This window comes from Akebia trifoliata, chromosome 8 (assembly GCF_017979445.1).
Source record: "Akebia trifoliata isolate Shusen 1 chromosome 8, ASM1797944v1, whole genome shotgun sequence".
Taxonomy (NCBI): Eukaryota; Viridiplantae; Streptophyta; class Magnoliopsida; order Ranunculales; family Lardizabalaceae; genus Akebia; species Akebia trifoliata.
In genome coordinates this window covers 24,999,898-25,020,510 of record NC_141382.1, presented here as the reverse complement: position 1 = coordinate 25,020,510, position 20,613 = coordinate 24,999,898, and the positions used below count along the sequence as shown (strand labels likewise).

General features: G+C 39.4%; 1 protein-coding gene across 2 annotated transcripts; it reads right to left on the bottom strand.

The window, feature by feature from the left end:
* Nucleotides 1-12,024: 12,024 nt before the first annotated feature.
* On the bottom strand, nt 12,025-14,898 carry LOC147396412 (pentatricopeptide repeat-containing protein At2g27800, mitochondrial-like). 2 transcript variants are annotated; one of them, XM_086450606.1, is made up of 3 exons: nt 13,551-14,898; nt 13,087-13,427; nt 12,025-12,816 (listed from the first exon to the last, which is right to left on the bottom strand). In XM_086450606.1, the coding sequence occupies exons 1-2, from the start codon at nt 14,272-14,274 to the stop codon at nt 13,093-13,095; spliced, it is 1,059 nt and encodes a 352-aa protein (XP_086306732.1). In that variant the 5' UTR covers nt 14,275-14,898; the 3' UTR covers nt 12,025-12,816; nt 13,087-13,092. The 2 variants fall into 2 exon arrangements, with proteins under 2 accessions (XP_086306732.1, XP_086306731.1); XM_086450605.1 differs by having other exon boundaries at nt 13,087-14,894.
* Between the last annotated feature and the right edge of the window lie 5,715 nt (nt 14,899-20,613).

The window sequence follows — 20,613 nt, the reverse complement described above, 5'->3', positions numbered from 1 at the left end:
TCTCCTAATCTAAACATCACTCCCCTTAAACCTACCTAACACTAAATCAACAAACCACTCCCTTATACTCCCATTCTCTTAAACCAAACACCCATCATCTTACATCACCAAATACTCCACTCAAATGGATTGGGTAGGATCCAAACCATTTGGATCAAAAAATTATCCATTTACCCTTATTACACAACTACCATCTTCCCAACTCTAAATTGCATACCCTCCACCTTCAAATCCCATTCCATTCTCTACTCTTCCATTATTTCACCTAACTATACCCCTAAAATAACCTCTAAACACCTATAAATACCCCCCCTCACCTTCCAAAATGGGTACCAAGTCTGAATCTAAAAAAATTTCTCAAAAACTCTCTACTCTTCTCACTTCATCTACTCTAAAAAGAATTGCTATTCTCATAACTCTACTAAGGACTCAAAAAGAAGAAAAATAAGAAGGAAGGAAAAGAAGATCAAGTTAAGGTTTCAAGGTGACTCAAAGGAAGCATTGTACCCCCCTCCCTCTTCCTTCTCAATTTCCCTCTTCTACCTCCCTCCTCACCCCTTTAATTTCCTTTTAGATAGATTGAAGATGTGATGCTCCCTCTCCCCTATCTTCGGTAGATCAAACTTCGGTTCAGTTGAAAGTATAGGGGTTGTAACCTTTTTTAAAAGAAAATCGTTTTAATTTTTCAACTAGTTTTGAGGCAATCGGTATTTGGGTCATTTTCAACCCATGAGAATGGACCCTAACCATTAGCCAATACTCTTTAAAAATATGTTGTTCCCAAGGCTAAGTCCAAATAAAGACATCTCCTTCGATGAGATGATCCTTGTAGGATAAACTCAATAGCAAATCCCTACTTGGGGCACAATCCATCAACACGTAGCATTTTTATTTTATTTGCATTTTCATCCAAAATGATCGAGTTATTTTGAGGTTACCACCACATGGTGGAAAGAAAGGGGTGCCTAACACCTTCCCTTTTTTTTAATCGAACCATTTACCCCGATCTTAGGTTGATTGGTATCTTATTCGTACAAGAGTCACTAAATGCCAAAAATGACAATTTTTCTAAAAATATACATCAGGTGACCATTCACACCCTTTTGCAAAATGAATGGTGGCAACTCCAAACCTTCATAGAAGTGATCTTCGGAATCGAAAATCACACTTCTACATGGAGGTACTCTTGATTTTCTGTCCTTCAAGAAGGCTCTAACTCAGCTTTACTTCTTTATTCCTAAATTGGTTATTCTTCAACGTTTTTATTATTTTAAAGTAAACAGCAGTCTTTCAACAACTTTTCTCCTAGCCATAGGTAGATGTCTTCGAAGATCTACTTTTCTACTAAACAAACCTCTATGCTCTATCATCTAAACAGAGTGTGGTCATCTAATTCTTCGCTCTACTAGTTAAAGCAGAGGAGAGTTGTGAGGATTGGACTCTTGAAAGAGTCCAATTCAGTGTTATATTACTCATTCCAAAGTAAAACCCCGACCAACTTCTTATTCTACTAATTAAAGCAAAGAATACCCACGTAGGCCTGTATTCAGACAGGATCCATTTTTAGTGTTATTGTACTCATGGCAGAGTAGGGCCTCGACCAACTTCTTACTATGCCAAGTAAGGCAGAGTAAAACCCACTTAGGTCCGGATCTAGGCGAGACCCATCTTTAGTACTCTTGAACTCATGACAAGGTAAGACCCCGACCAACTTCTTACCCTACCAATTGAGGTAGAGAAGACCCACATAAGTTCAGGCCCAGGTGGGGATCCACTTTTAATGTTATGTTACTCGTGTCAGAGTTAGTCCCCAACCAGTTTCTTACCCTACAAATTAAAACAGAGAAAACTCACGTAGGCCTGGATCCAGACGAGATCCATCTTCAGTGCTAAATTACTCTCGTTAGAGTAGGGCCTTGACCAACTTCTTACTCTACCAATTAAGGCAGAGAAGACCCACGTAGGCTTGTATCCAGGTAGGATCCGTCTTCAGTGCTAAATTACTCCCATCAAAGTAAGGCCCCAACTAGCTTCTTACTCTGCCAATTAAGATAGAAAAGACCCAGGTAGGCCTGGATCTAGGTAAGATCCGTCTTCAGTGCTAAATTACTCTCGTCAGAGTAGGGCCCCAACCAGTTTCTTGCCCTGCCAATTAAGGCAAAAAAAAAAAAAAACTCATATAGGCTCAGATTTAGGTGGGGTACAACTTTAGTGTTAAATCCGCACACAAGCTATTAGTGATAAAAAAAGATGTATTTATTAATAGTATATTTTTAGGTTACATGTATTCCATAGTCTAGATAGCCCTTGACCGGTCATTGTAACCAAGTAATACACTCCTTTATGGCCTACTCTCGTTATTTTGTATGGCCCATCCCATTTAGGATCCAGTTTGTCACTATTCTACTCTTCTGTATTTTAGAATACTCTTCGAAGTACGAGATTTTTTTCTTTGAACTACTTGTGACGAACTTTCTTGCTGAAATAACTTTGCAGCTTCTGATGATAATTCTCTAGCCTTATTAGCGTTGTTTCGTGTTTCTCTTCCAACAAATCCAATTCCACGATTATCTACTGGTTGTTCTGGTCAGTCTACACTACTTTGGACCTTACTATAGGGAAGTTATTCTCTATTGGTATCACCGCCTCCATCCCATAGGCCATAGCGAATGGAGACATTCCTGTGGAAGTTCTAGCAGTTGTCTTGTAGGCCCACAGAACACCATGTAAAACCGCTATTCATCTTCTCTTTACTTCTCCCAACCTTTTCTTCAATATGTCTAATAACACTTTGTTCGTTGCTTCAGCCTGTCTGTTGCCCTGCGAATATTGTGACGTAGAGAATAATTGTGTTATCCCATGCTCTCTACAAAACTCTTTGATCTGTTCCCCTGCAAATTGTCTTCCGTTATCTAAAAATATTGTGCGTGGCAAATCAACTTGATAGATTATGTTTTCCCATAGGAGCTTCTAAATTTCCTACTAGCGTATTCTGGCTAAACGAAGTGCTTCTACCCACTTGGTGAAGTAATCTGTTGCCACTAGTAAGAAAGTTAGGTTACTTAGTGCCCTAGTGTCACAGCCGTATTCTTTTGAAGCGAGGTCGTGCAGCACAAGGGGGTCAAATCCACTTGCAAGATTGTAAAATGATCGTACACCACACACAAGTAGCTAGCAAACAAGTAAACGAGACAACACGAGGCAAAGCCCGGAGGCAACTTTGTTGATATAATATTAATTACACGGGGTAACTCTTTACAAAAGCAATAAGGTGCGTTACAAAGCAATACATGATCCTATGACTCGCGGGACTTCCACAGAACTAGGCTTGAGGGCTTCATTCAACGTGGGTGTAGGTCGAGGATTGGGAAGCACTAGACACCCTTCCTACAAAGAGTAAGTTAAGTCTTTCCTAGGTTTTCAGAAGGAAACATCAAAAGTGAAGGCCGATCATACTCTTTTATTACAGAAATGCCACTAAGCTAACAGATATGCCCTGGCACGGGACTGACATGGCTTCATAGTGAGCCTTACATAGTATTACAGCTCCCGGGTGACTCCGGGGTGAGCTACACCTAAATTCTAGGTGTCAGAGTACATAGCTGTTACAGTATCCCCCACCTATTCTATAGACGTCCTCGCCACATTGTCCTTGACAAACTCTTCAATCTTCTGCTTGAATGGTTGTAGGTTCTCTACTCTTTCCTAGGTGGCTGCACATTCTAGCATGTTTTTTCATGTGACGAAGTACTCTGTGTGCTGCTGCTTGCTTGAACTACTGCTAACTTGACGCTCTGCAAGAACTTTGTTGACAACACGTTCCGACTGGATTGTTGAATGAGAAGGTGATCGTGCTGGAATGCTGCGCGCTGGATCTACTGGATCTATATGGAATGGCTTGAGACAGTTGGCATGGAAGACAAGGTGGATGTTGCGTAACCAGTGTGGTAACTTCAGCTTGTAGGAGACCTTGCCGACTCGAGAAAGGATGAGAATTGGACCTTCATAACGCTGTAGTAGTCCCTTGTGTGTTCGTTGTACTTGATTGAACCTTCTCAATTGATCTATTTTGAGTAGAATTAAGTCACCAACTTTGAAACAATCTGGTCGATGATGTCCATCACCCCATTTCTTCATCTGCTTCGACGTTTTTTCAAGATAAGATCTGACAATTTTATTGTTGTCTTGCCAAAATTTTGCAAACTTGTACGCCCTTGGACACTGTTCCTGATAGCCTGAAACAATAGTATGAAGAGTTAAAGGTTGTTGGCCAATAATAAGTTCAAAAGGACTCTTGTTGGAAGAAGAGCTCTTCTGAAGGTTGAAACAGAATTATACGACATCAAGGAGATTCGTCGAATCCTTTTGGTTGGTAATGACAAAATGCCTGAGATACTCCTCCAACATAGCATTAAATCTTTCAGTCTGCCCATCTGTTTGAGGATGTCCGCTGATCGAAAAGTCAAGCTGAGACCCAAGTAATCTGAACAATTTGATCCAGAATTTTCCTGTAAATCTTGAATCTCTATCGTTGACGATGTTCTTGGGCACACCCCAATACTTGATGACATGCTTGAGGAATAAGTGCGTTGTTTCTTCTATTGAGCAATATGTCGAGGTCGGTATAAATGTAGCATATTTGGAAAAACGATCCACAACCACTAGGATGGACCCATACTCTGCAACTTTCGGCAAACTTGTGACAAAGTCCATAGAAACACTTTCCCAAGGTCTTTGGGGGACTAGAAGTGGTTCCAGCAACCCAATCGGCTCGTCTCGCTCGATCTTGTCTTGCTGGCAAATGAGGTAGGTCCTTACATAATCTAACACATCATCTCAAATGTTCGGCCAGTAGTATCCTCATTCCAAGAGAGCTAATGTGCGGCGCCAGCCCGGATGACCAGCCCATGGAGTGTCGTGACATTCTCTCATCAGTTCTCATCCTAACCCGTCCGCACGTGGAACAAACATGCAGCTCTTTGTGGTATATAACAACCCATCCCAAAGCCAAAAACTGCGTGCTTTCCCTTTCTGCACCATATCCAATATGGCCTTCGCCTGGGGATCACTGTTCAAACCATCATGAATTCTCTACTGTAAAGTGCTGGTAACTTGAGAAACTTGTCGCTGAAGTGCTGCTAGCTCTACTTTGCGACTCATGGCATCGACTACACTATTGTTCTTTCCTAGCTTGTAATCCAAGGCCAAGTCAAACTCTGCGAGAAACTCTTGCCAACAAGCCTATTTTGGAGTCAGCTTCGTCTGAGTTAGGAAATGGCTCACGGCCACATTATCAATCTTCACCTAAACTTGTGATCCCAATAAATAATGTCTCCAAACTCTCAAACAGTAGACGACGGTGCGGTGTAAAGTCTCTCAGCATCGTTGAACTTCCGACTTTCATAAGCAAGCGGACGCCTATCCTGTAATAACACTCCTCCAATAGCAAAGTCAAATGCATCTATCTGAACTTCAAACAGCTTAGTGATGTCGGGTAGAGCTAAGACTAGGTCTTACATAACAACAAACTTGAGGTCTTCAAACGCCTCATGACACTTGTCCGACCAGGACCAAGTGTGATCTTTCTTCAACAGGTCAGTGAGAGGTACGACCCTTTTGGAATACCCTTGGACGAAACGTCGGAAGTAATTCACAAGACTAAGGAATGACCTGAGTTCTGTGACGGTAGAGGGAGTTTTCCATTCATCAATAGCTCACACTTTCTCCATGTCCATCCTAATATGTCCATTACCCACAATGTGGCCAAGAAACATGATCTGTTCTTGAGCAAATGAACACTTCTCTAGCTTGACATACAACTGATTGTCGCGAAGCACTTGGAATACCTTGCGTAAATGTTGAACGCGCTCTTCAAGGATGGAACTGTATACCACGATGTCATCAAGATATGTCACAACAAACTTGTTGAGATACTGTCTGAAGAGGTCGTTCATCAAGGTGCAGAATGTGGCATGTGCATTCGTAAGGCCGAAAGGCATGACTAAGAACTCATAAGCACCATACCTGGTAGAATAGGTAGTTTTCGGCTCATTTCCCTCTGCAACCCGTACTTGATAATACCTTGATCTCAAATCCAACTTGGAAAAATACTTGGCTGTCCCAAGTTGATCAAACAAATTGGCAATCAGTGGAATCGGATACTTATTCTTGACGGTAACCTTGTTCAGCGCTCGGTAGTCTACACAAAGTCGTAATGACCCATCATGTTTCTTCTGGAACAAAACAGACACCCCATAAGGTGCCTTAGAAGGTCTGATAAATCCAGACTCCAGAAATCCATCAAGTTGCTTGCGTAATTCAACTAGTTCCAGAGGACTCATCCTGTATAGCCCCTTTGCAGAAGGCTTGGCACTAGGTACTAATTCGATCTGATGATCAATCGGCCTACGTGGCGGTAGGGCCTTTGGAAGATCCATCGGCATCACATCATCAAATTCTATTAAGACATGTTTTACCAATGGGGGAGTTGAACTATGGTCCTGATCATTAGGCTCAACTCGTAAGGTAGCAAGATACGTTTGCTCACTTTTCTTCAACCCTTTCTTTAACTGTAGAGCTGAAATCATCTTTCCCTCCTCTTTACCTGTAGAAAGGGGAATGAAGCTTGGACATTCACCTAGCATGCCCAAAGTGTTAGCGAACGGCATTGGTACGGCCATGTTCTGTCGCAAAAAGTCCATCCCAATGATGACTCTGAACTCATCGAGTGGAACTGCGAGTAGATCTAGCTTACCCTTCCATGGACTTATCTTGACGACCACGGACTTGGCCGACCCTTGTATAGGAGTAGCCTTGGAGTTAATAGCTTTCATACGGCTTGAATCCTTTTCGAACCAGATATTGAGGCGCTTCACCTCTACAGGGGTAATAAAGCTATGCGTAGCTCCCGTATCGACCATTGCCTGGGTGGTCTTACCACCAATCTCCATATCAACATACATGAGACCCTTACGCTGACGAATCTTCTAAGTCTTAGAAATTTGTTTCATTGCATTCAACAGATGCATTACTCCCATGTGAGAAGATTCATCATCATCTCGTTCATTTGAACTCTCGTGACTAGGGTCACTCTGGGAAGCTAACAATGCGTTCAACTTATTTTTTTACGGGCACTTGAACGTCATATGAGGACCACCACACAAGTAACATAGAATCTTCCTGCGGTGATTGCTAGACTGGGTACCTGTGTTCTTCGAAGGGGAGGAATCCCGTTGGGATCTCCTGCTTGGACTGTGTCTAGATCCTCCATTTTTACCTTTAGAAGACCCATTGGTGCGTTCACGCTGCGGAGAGTACCCTTTCGACTAGGAGGGCACCTTCTTTCTACTCCCATCCACGAGAGAATAGTCCGTCAACCGCTCAGCTGTGGCAATAGCAGTCATGAGATCTTGCACACGTTGCCTATGTAGTTCTGTCTGAACCCAAGGCTTAAGCCCTTCTGTAAACGAGAATAACTTGTTTTTCTCTGATATGTCACGGATATTAAGCATCAAGACGGAAAACTACTTGACATAGTCATGCACAATACCTGTCTATTGGAGTTACCTCAACTTTCTACGGGCAATGAACTCCACATTCTCGGGTAGGAACTGATTCTTTAGCTCCCTTTTGAGGTCTTCCCATGTATCAATGGAACATTGGCCACTTTCCATCTTGGTGTACTTCGTTCGCCACCATAGTTTGGCGTCACCTGCAAGATACATAGAAGTAGTTGTTACTTTTACCTCTTCTGAATCCGATCAAGCTGCACGGAAGTATTGTTCCATATCGAACAGGAAATTCTCGAGCTCTTTCGCATCGCGTGCACCACTGAAGGCACGTGGCTCGGGGATTCGTAAGCGCGAGGGAGAAACATCATTACCGGTAGGTCGTTCGTTACCGACGGCTCTGACCAGGAGACCTTTCTTCGTAATGAGCTCCGTAATTTTTTCTTGTAAATTGGCTATGGTTAATCGGGTATCTTCCTCGAGGTCAGTCACTCTAATTTTAAGGGTCTCGAATCCTTCTTCCAGCGTGTTCTAGCGACCATCTAATTGTGCAATACCATCAACGAGACCGGATAGCATAGCTACCTTATCTTCTAATTACGTAATGCGTACCTTGTTTGTACGTGGTGGTAGTGTGTTTGGAGCGGGTTGGTCCGCGGTACTTGCAGCTCCTCATGCTATTATTTGCATGAACTAATGGAAACTGGGGGAAGAGCTTGGGGATAAAACCAACGTGTACCTACCAATGTGGTTGAAATTCCAATTGTAGCTCTGATACCAACTGTCACGGTCGTATTCTTTCGAAGCGACGTCGTGGGGCGCAAGGGGGTCAAATCCACTTGTAAGCTTGTAAAATGATCGTACACCACATACACATAGCTAGCAAACAAGGAAACACGAGGCAAAGTCCGGAGGTAACTTTGTTGATATAATATTTGATTACATGGGGTAACACATTACAAAAGCAATAAGGTGCGTTACAAAGCAATAGATGATCCTATGACACGCGGGACATTCACGAAGCTAGGCTTGAGGGCTTCAGTCAACGTGGGTGTAGGCCGAGGATTAGAAAGCACTAGACACCCTTCCTACAAAGAGTGCGCTAAGTCTTTCCTACGTTTCCAGAAGGAAACATCAAAAGTGGAGGCCGGTCATACTCCCTTATTACAGAAATGTCACTAAGCTAACAGATATGCCCTGGCACGGGGCTGACATGGCTTCATAGTGAGCCTTACATAGTATTACATGGGTGCTCCCGGGTGACTCCGGGGCAAGCTACACCTAAACTTTATGTGTCTGAATACATGGCCGTTACACCTAGGCAACGAGCCTACTAGATCAATTCCCCATTGTGCAAACAACCAAGGGCTAATGAGAGAATTAAACTGCACTGCTGGCTGTCAAATTAACTTCTCATGTCTTTGGCAATTGTCGCAATGCTTATCGTGTAGAGCTGTGTCTTTTTGCAAATACGGCCAGAAATACCCTCTGAGAGTACTTTGTAAGCCAAAGAACTTGTCCCTAAGGGATTCCCACAATCCCCTTCGTGGATCTCGCTCAGCACGTTCTTTGCCTCCTTTGGCGCTAAGTAACGTAAGAGTGGCCCTCCTACTGACTTTCTATATAGAATCCCATCTAGGATAGTGTATCTCTCTACCTTACTCTTCACTCGTCTTGCCTCATTAGGATCGTCGAGCGACTAATGAATCGGTTAAGGGCTACATTTTTCGAAAGATCTGGAAATGAATTGGTTAAGGGCTACTACTCTTCCTGCTAACTTCTAGACTTGTTTCTGCATTTTCGGGGAAGGCATCTCTAGTAATGCTCTGATCTAGTCTGGGTTGAATTCTATACCTCTTTTCCTGACCAGGTAGCACAGGAATTTTCCCGAAGTAAACGCGAAAGTGCATTTCTCCGGATTGAACTTCATCCCAACCTTTCCGAATCTGGGAGAATAATTTCATACAAAAGATTATGTACTTGACACCCTCTTAGCCACTGTCCACTGCAATCAATATCTCCTACTTGAATTAGACTCCTATGGATCGATAAGCTCCTCAAGGTGTCCCTCTGCATCATCTTCTAATGTTAATTTGCCTCTTCACTCCTTCACAAATCCTTCTGTTAGACATAGCCGAAACAGTTTCATAGGACTAATCAAGTAATCCGCAAGAAAGATGCCCAAGTACGAGAAACAAGACTTGAGATAGTATTCTTGACAAACTTGAAAGATTGGGATTGCTCTCTAATTCTGAGCCAAAGCCATTATAAAAAAAACAATCACATAACCCTTCTTTGCTGAGTTTTTCCCATTAGTTGAATCTGTTGCATTGTGTTTATTCCTTCCGGAAGTGTCTCCTTCCCCGTCTCATATAATTGGTTTATCATACTTTGATTGTGAAATCATGATCGATCCAAAGATGACATTCAAAGTGAATCATCACTCTGGTTGTCATAGACTTTCTTGATCAGTGTAGTCTTGCCTAACCCTCCAATCCCAACCCCTAATACCACTGTCCAGCTTAATACTCCCTTTAGTAACAATGCAATTATTTCTTTTATGGGTTATCAATGCCCACTATCTCCGAATCATCAATGAACATTGATGCCGTTCTAGGATCATGCCATGTATCAACCTTATTCTGAGAACTTGAGCCTTGATTGCTGAAACAATATGTTTCGTTTCTCCTCTTAACATCGTGGACATTTGTTACAGTTCCTATCCGATGCTTAGCTTTCAATCTCTTGTTGAGGCAAGCCGCCGTACAAAGTAACCTAGAAATGGATCCATGCGGATGAGGTGGTGGTGGTGAAACAAAGCAAAGCATGAACTCATCCAGAACATGCTCTGTTTCATAAGCTACATCTTGCACTTGTCTCACCCAAGCTTTAACTCCCTCGTCGTTATTTCTCCTTGCCTCTACATCCTTTAAGAATGCTCTCCAATTCATGCTTGATGTCCTCGATTTCATGACGTACACCACTCAACAGTTTTGCTTCACCCTCAAGAAATGATACCAACTTCTCCAACATAAAGTTTACAGCACTGTCAGCCATTTTTGGCAATCTTGCTTGTTGTGTCTTGAGGCTCCCGAATTGCTCTTTGCCTCATCAGGTGAAAAAAGAGAAGGCCAGGAAAGATGAACAACTTCAATTATTTAGCATCAAAGTCACGCCCTTTATTTGTTGAGAAGGGGCAAGACCAATATGGTCATAACACTGTGGTTAGCATTTTTTTTCCAAGAACCACTTGATGGAAATGTTCCTACAAATAATTATGCAAGGTCTTGATTTGTTGGCCAGAATATCATAGTTTTTAAACTAGTCAAGTCAACTCGAAACTCAGCTGAGTTTAGTGGACTCAACTTGATTGAATTTTGAGTGACTCAACCACCAAACTCAATGGAACCGACTCATTGATTCAACTTGGTCAAGACAGTTCTGAAATGCACTGAATTGGGTAAAACACTTGATCCAGTTAGTTGGCTATTCATAAGTAGATAAAATAATATATAATTTTAATTTAAAAACTAATCTTCAAATTGTTAAAATTTAATTTGACTTATCTATGTCAACTCACGAGTTTTGAACTTGACTCGGGTCAATAAACATTCGAGTCAAGTTTTTTACTTTAAAAATTATATAGCTTCCATTAAAACTAAAAGCTTGACATAATTATTTACAGATGAGTTTTCCAAAACTAATCTTTTTGGGGGTAGGTATCGTAAGGGTGCTTTCTGTAACAACTCAAACTACAGCTTTAATGGTGAGTTTTTCCCCTCCTTCACGGAACTAGGCACATTGTGGTACCTACCAAACACTCTCTGGCACTCAAGTTAAAATAGAATTCTGGTTAAGTGGAGAGAATAAAGGCTAGAAAATGATTCTCCTACCAAAAGTGCTTTCCTCCATGGCCTTCTCTGCTATTTAGAGGTTAATCTATTTCTTTAACCACCTTCTTCAACCTGTCATCCATTCCTTATCTAGGGGGATTTAGAAATCTTAAGACTACCTAAGAGAAAGTACACATAAAATTGGAAGTTACAGCTTAGGAAAGAATGTAACTAACACACTCAATCACTCCTAAATTCTTGGGATAATCTCTCAATTCCAGTTCAGAAAAAGGGAAAGTTCGTCCCAAAAATCTACTCAGCCCTACTCCTCTTAGACCATGGAAGAGAAAATACCCAGTTTGACTCAGCTATGCCATTTTGAATAGAGTTGCCTAGCACCCAAGATAACACGGGGTCAGGTTGTACTGGACGCTACCCTACCCAGCCATGAAATCCTTCTCAGATTTAGACATGTGTAGGGTCTAGACTCAATCCAAATTCTGCCCTATACAGGTATCAAGTATTGACTAATACATTAGCTGTAAGAATGTAAGGTTTAATGTAAAAGAATGTTCCATGGGGAATGTTGGGGGGAGAGTGTAACATTTTAAGCATAATAGAATTCAATCTACCATATGTCCATAGAGTAGAATAAATGATAATCATTCAAGCCAAAATGAAAATAAGGATTTAAATAGGTCTCAACTCATAATTATAAAACAGAAATTTAGAATTACAAAAGGTATGATAATAATACCACCACCATCCTCACAACATAAGTTAGAAAACTGTGGCAGTGGCCAAAATCACAACTAGAACACAACACCATGAGCGACAATAACAACAGGTTTGATACGAATCATCGCAACAGACCCAACATTATCGTCCTTCAGGAATTTACACTCCTCAATCCCCTTGCCATATCGAAAGCAATTTAATAAGAATCTCAGTGCACCTGAAAGCAATATATATGGAAGATACAAGTAATCAATAAAGTCAGGATGCCCAGGAATATCAATGCTTCAGTCAAGAGAGTCTTGATTTGTCTCCTTATCATGGTTGATCTCCAATGTTCAAAGGGACCTTCCAATGGTGATTATGGTTCCAAGTTTCAGTCCAGTTTGGGATATTTAGGCTGAGATATTATGGTTTCAGCCTAGACAGGAACAAAACGTTGAATGTTTCAAAATGTTTCAGTCAAGAGTCTCAGTTATTTTTCCTGACCAAAACACTACCTCCACACAAGATTTCAAACCTTGATGGTAATTGTAGGGCACTTATATTTCCATTCAGCTTCTCCAGCACCCAATCACCTCCACAAACATCTCAAATACACAATTTTCGATACCTCAGAGGACTAGTAGATCACATCATCAGTGGAGGTCAACTTGCCGAAGTTAACATGACCAACGACCACAATGTCGATGTCAAACTTCTTACCAATTTCAAGCTTTGAGAACAGAAGTAGCAAAAAGCTGCAGTATTAACAAGATGATGTAACAGATATCATCAATGCAATCACAATGCACATGCCACAGCAAAAAAGAAAAGAACATAATTGTGATTCAAAAGGATTAAAAATGTAATCAAAGCTTTCCTGTTTTTTTCCCCAAAACATTAAGAATGCTATCAAGTCTCAGATGTATATAAGAAGAGTCCCAAGAAAAATGCTCTCAAGAATTAATGTCTTAAGAAAAAGAACCTCATATAATAATTAATAGAAGAAAGCCAAAGTTCATGTTTACCTGAATTCATTTGTTATCTGAATCTTCAAATTCATCTTCAAGCACATAAAAGAGCTTCTTGTAGGTATGCCCATCAATAAAATCCTTCTCCTGCAACTGCTTCAACAATCTCATGGCATCTTCAATCTTACCTTTCCTGCAAATCTCATCCAAAACAGTCCGATATGTGATAAAATCAGGTAATCTCCCCCTCTCATTCATCTCCCAAAGAATCCTCACAGCCCCCTCAACCTCTCCACCAATAGCCAAACTATTTGTGAGTGAATTGTAAGCCTTAGCACTTGGAATGAACCCTTTGTTCTTCATTTCTCTATACAACTCCTCAGCATTTTTTGTCCGGCCTTGACAACAAAGACCATGAATTAGATAATTGTACGAATATGAGTCCGGCCGGCAGCTATATACGACGCCCATTTGATGGAATATTCTAAGAGCATCATTGACATGAAGGGAAAGGATGTAACCTTTGATCATAGAATTCAGTGAGAAAATGTCTGGCTCAATCCCGTCGTTAACCATTTGTTTGAATAGGCATCTAATGGTCTCCATGTACATATGATTTATATATGTATTGCTTCTCCTACTCAAAAAAGAAGTGAAGAGAAGATTGTAGGTTCTAATCGAAGGTCTACAACTCTGATCCTTGCTTTTCCTCATGTGTTTGTACACATTGACGGCTTTTGACAATTTCCTAGCTTCGGTGTAGAAGTAGATGATCGTATTGAAAAGGGCCTCAGAACCAATAGTGGGAATGGCAAGCACTTGGTTAACAATATCATCCATTTCATCGTAAAGTTTTGCAGAGCCAAGCTTTTTGATAATTAAGTGATACGTGGGTATGTCGTGTCTGAACCTAGGTTGTTGCGAGGCATAATTGAAGAGCTCAAGACATACATGAGGATCTAATTGAAGGTTTAAGATTCTGTAAAGGTCTTCTGAAGTGAATCTTGGTGGGAGTTGGGATACAGCACGATTAAATGCATTAACATTAAGAGGAGTTCCGTTTAAGGTTTTGGAATTTTTATGGTTTTTCTTTGTTGGGTAAGGGCTAGTGCTCACAGTTTTTTGAGTTATATTTGGGTATGAAGAGTAAAATAAAACCTGAGAGTGTTCATAGAGATGGAATGTTTTCGATAGATTTCGACCGGAACCCAGACCCAGATGCCGAAAACTGCCAAGAAGATACATAGGTGTGTAATTGGTGAAGGTTGTAGATAGATTTACGAGATTTCAACATGAACCCAGATCCCAAAAACCTCTGCTAAAACCCAAATCATATTTACCCAAATATAAAAGAAAATCAATTAAATTAACAAATCAAATTGAATGAAACATATGATACAGATGGTTGCATCGATATGCGATTATAACTCACCAATCGATCGTTCAAAAAGAACCCATGGATCAAAAAGAACAACAAAAAAAATGAAATTTTCGTATATTTTATGAATAACAGATGTACATAGGATTTGAATCAGAGCAAAGATTCCAGCTTTGCAGACGAAATAGTAAAGGGAAAAACATTAGGGTTTTCGAAAACTAAAGGGGATTAGATTTCCGTCTTAATTGAAGTAAGATGGGATATTAAGGAAATCGAAAAAAACAAAAAACCAATAGGAGAATTCATAGATGACGTTTTAGAAGAACGAATCAACGAACTGACCTTAGTTGCAGAGCCACTAAAAGGATTTCGCACAGGAACAAGAGAACTTGGGACTGGGGAGGGGCTTTAAAACACGGTTTTTCCAGATCAGATCGGATTGCTAGTTTTGCTACGCACCAAATCGGATTGTACTCGGAAAGGTCTATGCGACTAGGACGAGTCAGACTCTTGTGAACCGCTTTCTTATTTAATTTCTCACAAACACTGATTTTATAATAATTGGCAAACCTTGTTTTAAAAATCGTCCATCATTTTTATTTTTGCCATTACAAGTAAAATTGTGACGTCCCAGAAATACTAATATAAAATCTCATTTCAGATCTCAAGGCATTAGGTGATGTCTCAAAATTTTGACATAATTTTCTCTATTTATGTTAGTATTCCAAGGTACTCATATACTTGATAAACAATATACATAATATCATATATGTACATATAAAAATAGAGTTACAACTGTAGACGCGTGATTTCGTCATTATGATGACTACATCTACAATGATTTGGAGTCGCCACCATTCAAGTTGGAAGTGGGTGTGAATGGTCACCCGGGGTACATTTTCCAAAAGATGAGATTTTTGGCATTTTAGTGACTCACGATGGATAAAGGGGTAGTCAAACCTCGAGATTTGGGTAAGCGGCTCGATTGAAGAAAAGGGAAGGTGTTAGGCACCCTTTCCTCCCCGCCACGTGGCGGTAACCTCAAATAATTCGATCATTTTATTTTTTAAAAGAAGGTGAAAAATGTGCCACGTGGGTGCATTTGTTCCCTAAGTAGGGATTCATTTTCGGCTTGATTGTAGGGTCATTTCATTAATGAAAATGACCCATATGAACCTTAGCCTTGGGGCTCAACCATCAAAATGGGTAAAATAAAATAGAAGAAGGGGGTGTTAGAAGAGGGAAATAGTAGAAGGTTAGAGAAAGAGAGGGGGTGTGCTTCAAACCCACCTTGTATCTTGTTTCTTCTTTTCTTCTTCTTGCTTGAGTCTTCTTGAGTCCTTAGTATAATATGAGAGTATGAGAATGGGAAGAGGTGATTAGAGAGAGTAGGGATTTCTTTTGTTTTAGTGAGACTTGTAGAGGATTTGTGTGAAAGAGTTGGTAAACTTGGTGAGAATTGATGATGGTTGTTAGTAGAGAGAGTGTTGGGGAGAAGTTTTGTAATGAGAAGTTGGGGGTCATTTTTGGGAAGAGGATGAGGGTATTTATAGATGTTTAGGAGTTATTTTAGGGATATAATGGGGTGAAGTGAAGAAAATGGGTAGAATGGTTATGAGTTTGAGAGAGAAGTGGGTGTAATTTAGAGGAGATTGGAGGGTATTAGGTAAGGGGGGTTAAATGGGTGAGTTTTGACCCAAATGGTTTGGATCCTACCCAACCCATTTGGGTGGAGTGTTTGGTGAGGTGAATTTAAGATGGTGGTTGTGATTTGATTTAAGAGCATGGAGGATTTAAATGGGTGGTTGATGATATTTTGGGAGGGTGAGGGAGATGATGCCATGTGTTAAGGTGGGTGGAAATGAAGGGTTGGGATAGGTTGATGGGAGAGGTTGAGTGTTTGACTTGAGAGGATGGTGTAGGTTTAGGTTGTAGATGTAGGTTTTGTAGGGAATGATGAGAGTAGATTAGGGGAGGTATAGGTTAGGGGTGTGGGTAGATGTGTTTGATTTGAGAGAAAAGGTGATGGGTTGATGTGTGGGTAGATGGGATTTAAAGCAAATTAATGGGGTAGGTGGTTGGGTGAGGGAGGTGAGATGGGGTGATGACATGTGTCATCTCTTGATGATAAAAGAGTGATTGGTTGATGTGGGTTGTGGTTTATGGGTTAGGGTTGTGGGTTGGATAATGAATTGGATATGGTTAATGATTTGTGAGCTTTGTAGTGTTGGGCTTGGGTTTTAGAAACGGTTTTGGGTTTTAGGGATTGGTTGAGGCGGAGCGGTGGTAGTAGAGGAGGGGTAGGCATCCCAAGTCTCACATATTTTATTTTTTAATTTTTTTAGATTTTTGCAATCATTAGTTTGATCAAAAATGCCACGTGTTGGCGAATCGGGCTTTTTAGGCTCGTTAGTGAAATTTATCGAAATTTTGGCGTTTTTTATTTTGGAAGCGGAGCGGTGAATATTGGGAAGACGTAAGGTAGGCCGAATCCTTTTGGTGGCCTCCTAAACCATTGAGAGGTCTTAGGGGCCTCGATTTGGTCAAAATGTCCCTTTTCAACGACTTGGGCCCTTAAGGCCCGCTGGCCCATTTATTTGGAAAATTGATATTTTTAGGCCCTTTCGAGAAGTGGCCCGTTCAAATTGAGGTGTCTACAACAACGGAAGTCTATATATATCTAATAACGTAAGGTAGATCAGAGTATAGAAGAAGTAAATAATACACAAGATTTTATAAAAACTCCTTTCTCTAATAAAATCCTAACACAATCAAAATCCTAACACTCAAACAAAATCTATAATACAACTTGGACGAACTAACATTGCTTGATGGTATAATCCCAGTGCTCACCAGGTAAAAGACTCTAATAGTTGATCTCATCTATCAAATAATCCTCGCTAGCATGCTCTACACCGGCTTCGTCAAGTATAAAATGTAAAACTAAAAAAATGATAAGGAAATGATGAGTAACAATGGTTATCCAATAGGTAAACAAATAGTTCCTACCAATAATTTTTCTTAGCATGAACGAGTAAGTATTCTTAATCATTTCAATACATGTAAAGTTTTATAGAATAAACTACGATTAACTACTACATATAGACAGTGATGAACAACTAAACAGTTGAAAATTCATATTACATCAATTAACAGTACTTACTGTAATATTTTTTATACAATTCTAATTGGTAAATAAAAACAGTAAACCTGTTTTTTTTATTTTATAATTTAAAATAAGGAAATAAATACATAATACACAATGGTGGAGTAATGGAATTGGAAAGTTGGGATTCTACAACTGAATCGTTCCTAATCGGGGCATGATGTTTCAATACTTTACTGGTTTTTAGTTCTTGATTTTATTTCCGGTCGCTACAACTTACCACAGTTGGTTGACCATTTATCTAGCTCAGGCTAACTGTTTGACATGAACTTAAAAAATGAGTCTCTTTTTGACGTTTCAGGACATTTGACTACCATAGATTGTTAGTGATCACTGACTAGTCATTTTCGTCTATACCTATCAGGTGTGTATGTGATTCTCATTATACGTCCTCAGTCGTGTTTGATCACCTTTACATTATAAGTTCATTGGTAAAGATAGAAAGGAATAAACTTGGATTCCATTCATGACTCCACTCTCATGCATGTCTCATACCACATATGAGCTTAGTTGTCCTTATCGTACATCCTATGATAGTATATTACTCCGGATAATTTGACAAACTATATCTTTAAGTATTTACAAGCTCTTTAACAGTTCACAAAATAGCTACGTATATGTGGCGTCCCGCCAAACGCTAATACAAAATCCCATGTCAGATCTCGAGACACTAGGTGGAGCCTCGAAATTTTGGCATGGTCTCCTATGTTTATGTTAGCATTCTAAGGTGTTCAATCTGCACTTGATAAATGACATACATTATCTTGTATATACATACAAAATATGATAACTAGCGGAAGCCTATATTTATCTAATAACGTACGATAGATCAGAGTGCGGAAAAATGAATTAATATACAAGATTATACAAAACTCCTCACTTTAACAAAAGTCCTAACACTTAGGACAAAATCCATAAGACTACCTAGATGAACTGATACCCCTAGGAGGTATAGCCCCCAATACTCACCAAGTAACGGATTCTGGTCATCTATCAGACCTACCAGATAGTCCTCACTCATGTTCTACACCTGCTTCGCCAAACTCCGGATCTGAAACTAAAAAAATTGAGAAAGAAAGGGTGAGTAACAATAGTTATCCAGTAGGGAAGCAAATAATTTCTACCAATAACCTCTCCTAACATAAACAAATAAACATACTGAATCGTTTTAAAATATGTAAAATTTTACAGAAGAAACTATGATTAACTAGTACATATAGTCAAGGATGAGTAACTAAACATTTTAAAACTCACATTACATCGATTAGCAGTACTCAATATAACATTCTTTTTTTTATACAAATCTAATTAATCAAATGAAAACATTAAACATGCATTTCATTTTATATATCAAAATAAAACAACAGATACATAATACACAATGGTAGAGTAGTGGAATTAAAGAGTTGGGATTCACGACTGGATCACTCCCAGTCGGGACATGATGTTTCATAATAAAGTAGTAATTCCTGATTTTGTGATTGGTCGCTGTTTACCAAACTTGTAGGACCGTTTATCCGGCTCAGGCTGGCCTTTTGACATGACCGTAAGCAATAGGTCTCTTTTCGATGTGTCAGAACGTTCGACTATTGTAGATTATTAGTGAACACTGACTAATCATTTTCGTGTATGCCTATTAGGCGTGCATGTGATTCCCAAATATACAAATCATTCGTATACAACCACCTTTACATTACAAGTTCACTGGTAAAGATAGAGAAAAATAAACCCGAATTCTAGTTGTGACTCCACTTTCATACGCATCACATATCATGTATGAGCTTGGTGGTCCCTACCGTACATCCCAGGATAGAACACCATTACGGATGATATGACGCACTATCCCTTTAGGTATTCACAAACTATTTAACAACTCACAAAATAGTTACATATATATATATATATATATATTATTTTCATTTGAAAACAAAAGAGAAATTAACAATACAAGGTTGAGAATGGATATCCAGCTTCCTACCATGCAACTGTGACCACCCGACCTAAAATAAATAATGAAACGGAAAAGTAAACAGTGTCTCGCGCTAGCAAAAAGTAAATAAACATGCAACCAGTAACATTATACCTGAATGTCCGTTCACCAACCTACACACAACACAACAATGTAAAATGCAAACATCACCCATCGGGTATAACTATGATATTTTACCGTTTCATACCCCTTTTCCCTTTTTCGATTTTTACAGTTTCAATCTATAAACACCTCATTTTTGCACTCACCTAATTAATCAACTCGTTAACCCGATCGCGATGGTTCCCATTGATGGATGATTATTCCAATGCTCTATTTTGTTACAAGATATGTTTCAGAAATTCAGACGAGTATCTCAAACTAACAAAAACTATAAAAATTATGTTAAGCTAGGAAAATATAACCCCAAAAACATAGAGATCATCATCTTGCAAACAAAAAGAAGCTTTACGTTAAAAATCACTAAAAAATGATAAAATTACCAAAATACCCCTAACATCAAAACATCCTTAGAGCCCCCTTATGCTTAGGAAAATCCATTCGAACACATAAAATAACAAAATGAAATCAAATAAATAATTTCACCAATTTTCACCAAATTTGATAAAACTACGAAAATGCCCCTCATAAGGGTTGACAATCATTTCACGCCAAAAAATTTCATAAGTGACACAAATCCATAATCCCATTAAATTTCTTACGAAAAATTGATTCCAAAACATCCCGAAACATCGAAAACTGATAAGAAACCCAAAAGTTCTCTTTGGGGACAAAATGGTAATTTTCTAATTTATAAAAAATTTTAATTTCGAAATTAATAAATACAATATTAATTAACGTAAAGTAAAATCTTAATAAAATTTATTTAAAAATCTAAACTAAGTCAATCTCATAAGACTTAAGTCAAAACCCTCATTAAAACCCTAATCTAAATAAACGAAGTCAATCTCATAAGACTTAAGTCAAAATCGTAATTAAAATCCTAATCTAAAGAAATCAAGTCAACCTCATAAAACTTAAGTCAAAACCCTAATTAAAACCCTAATCTAA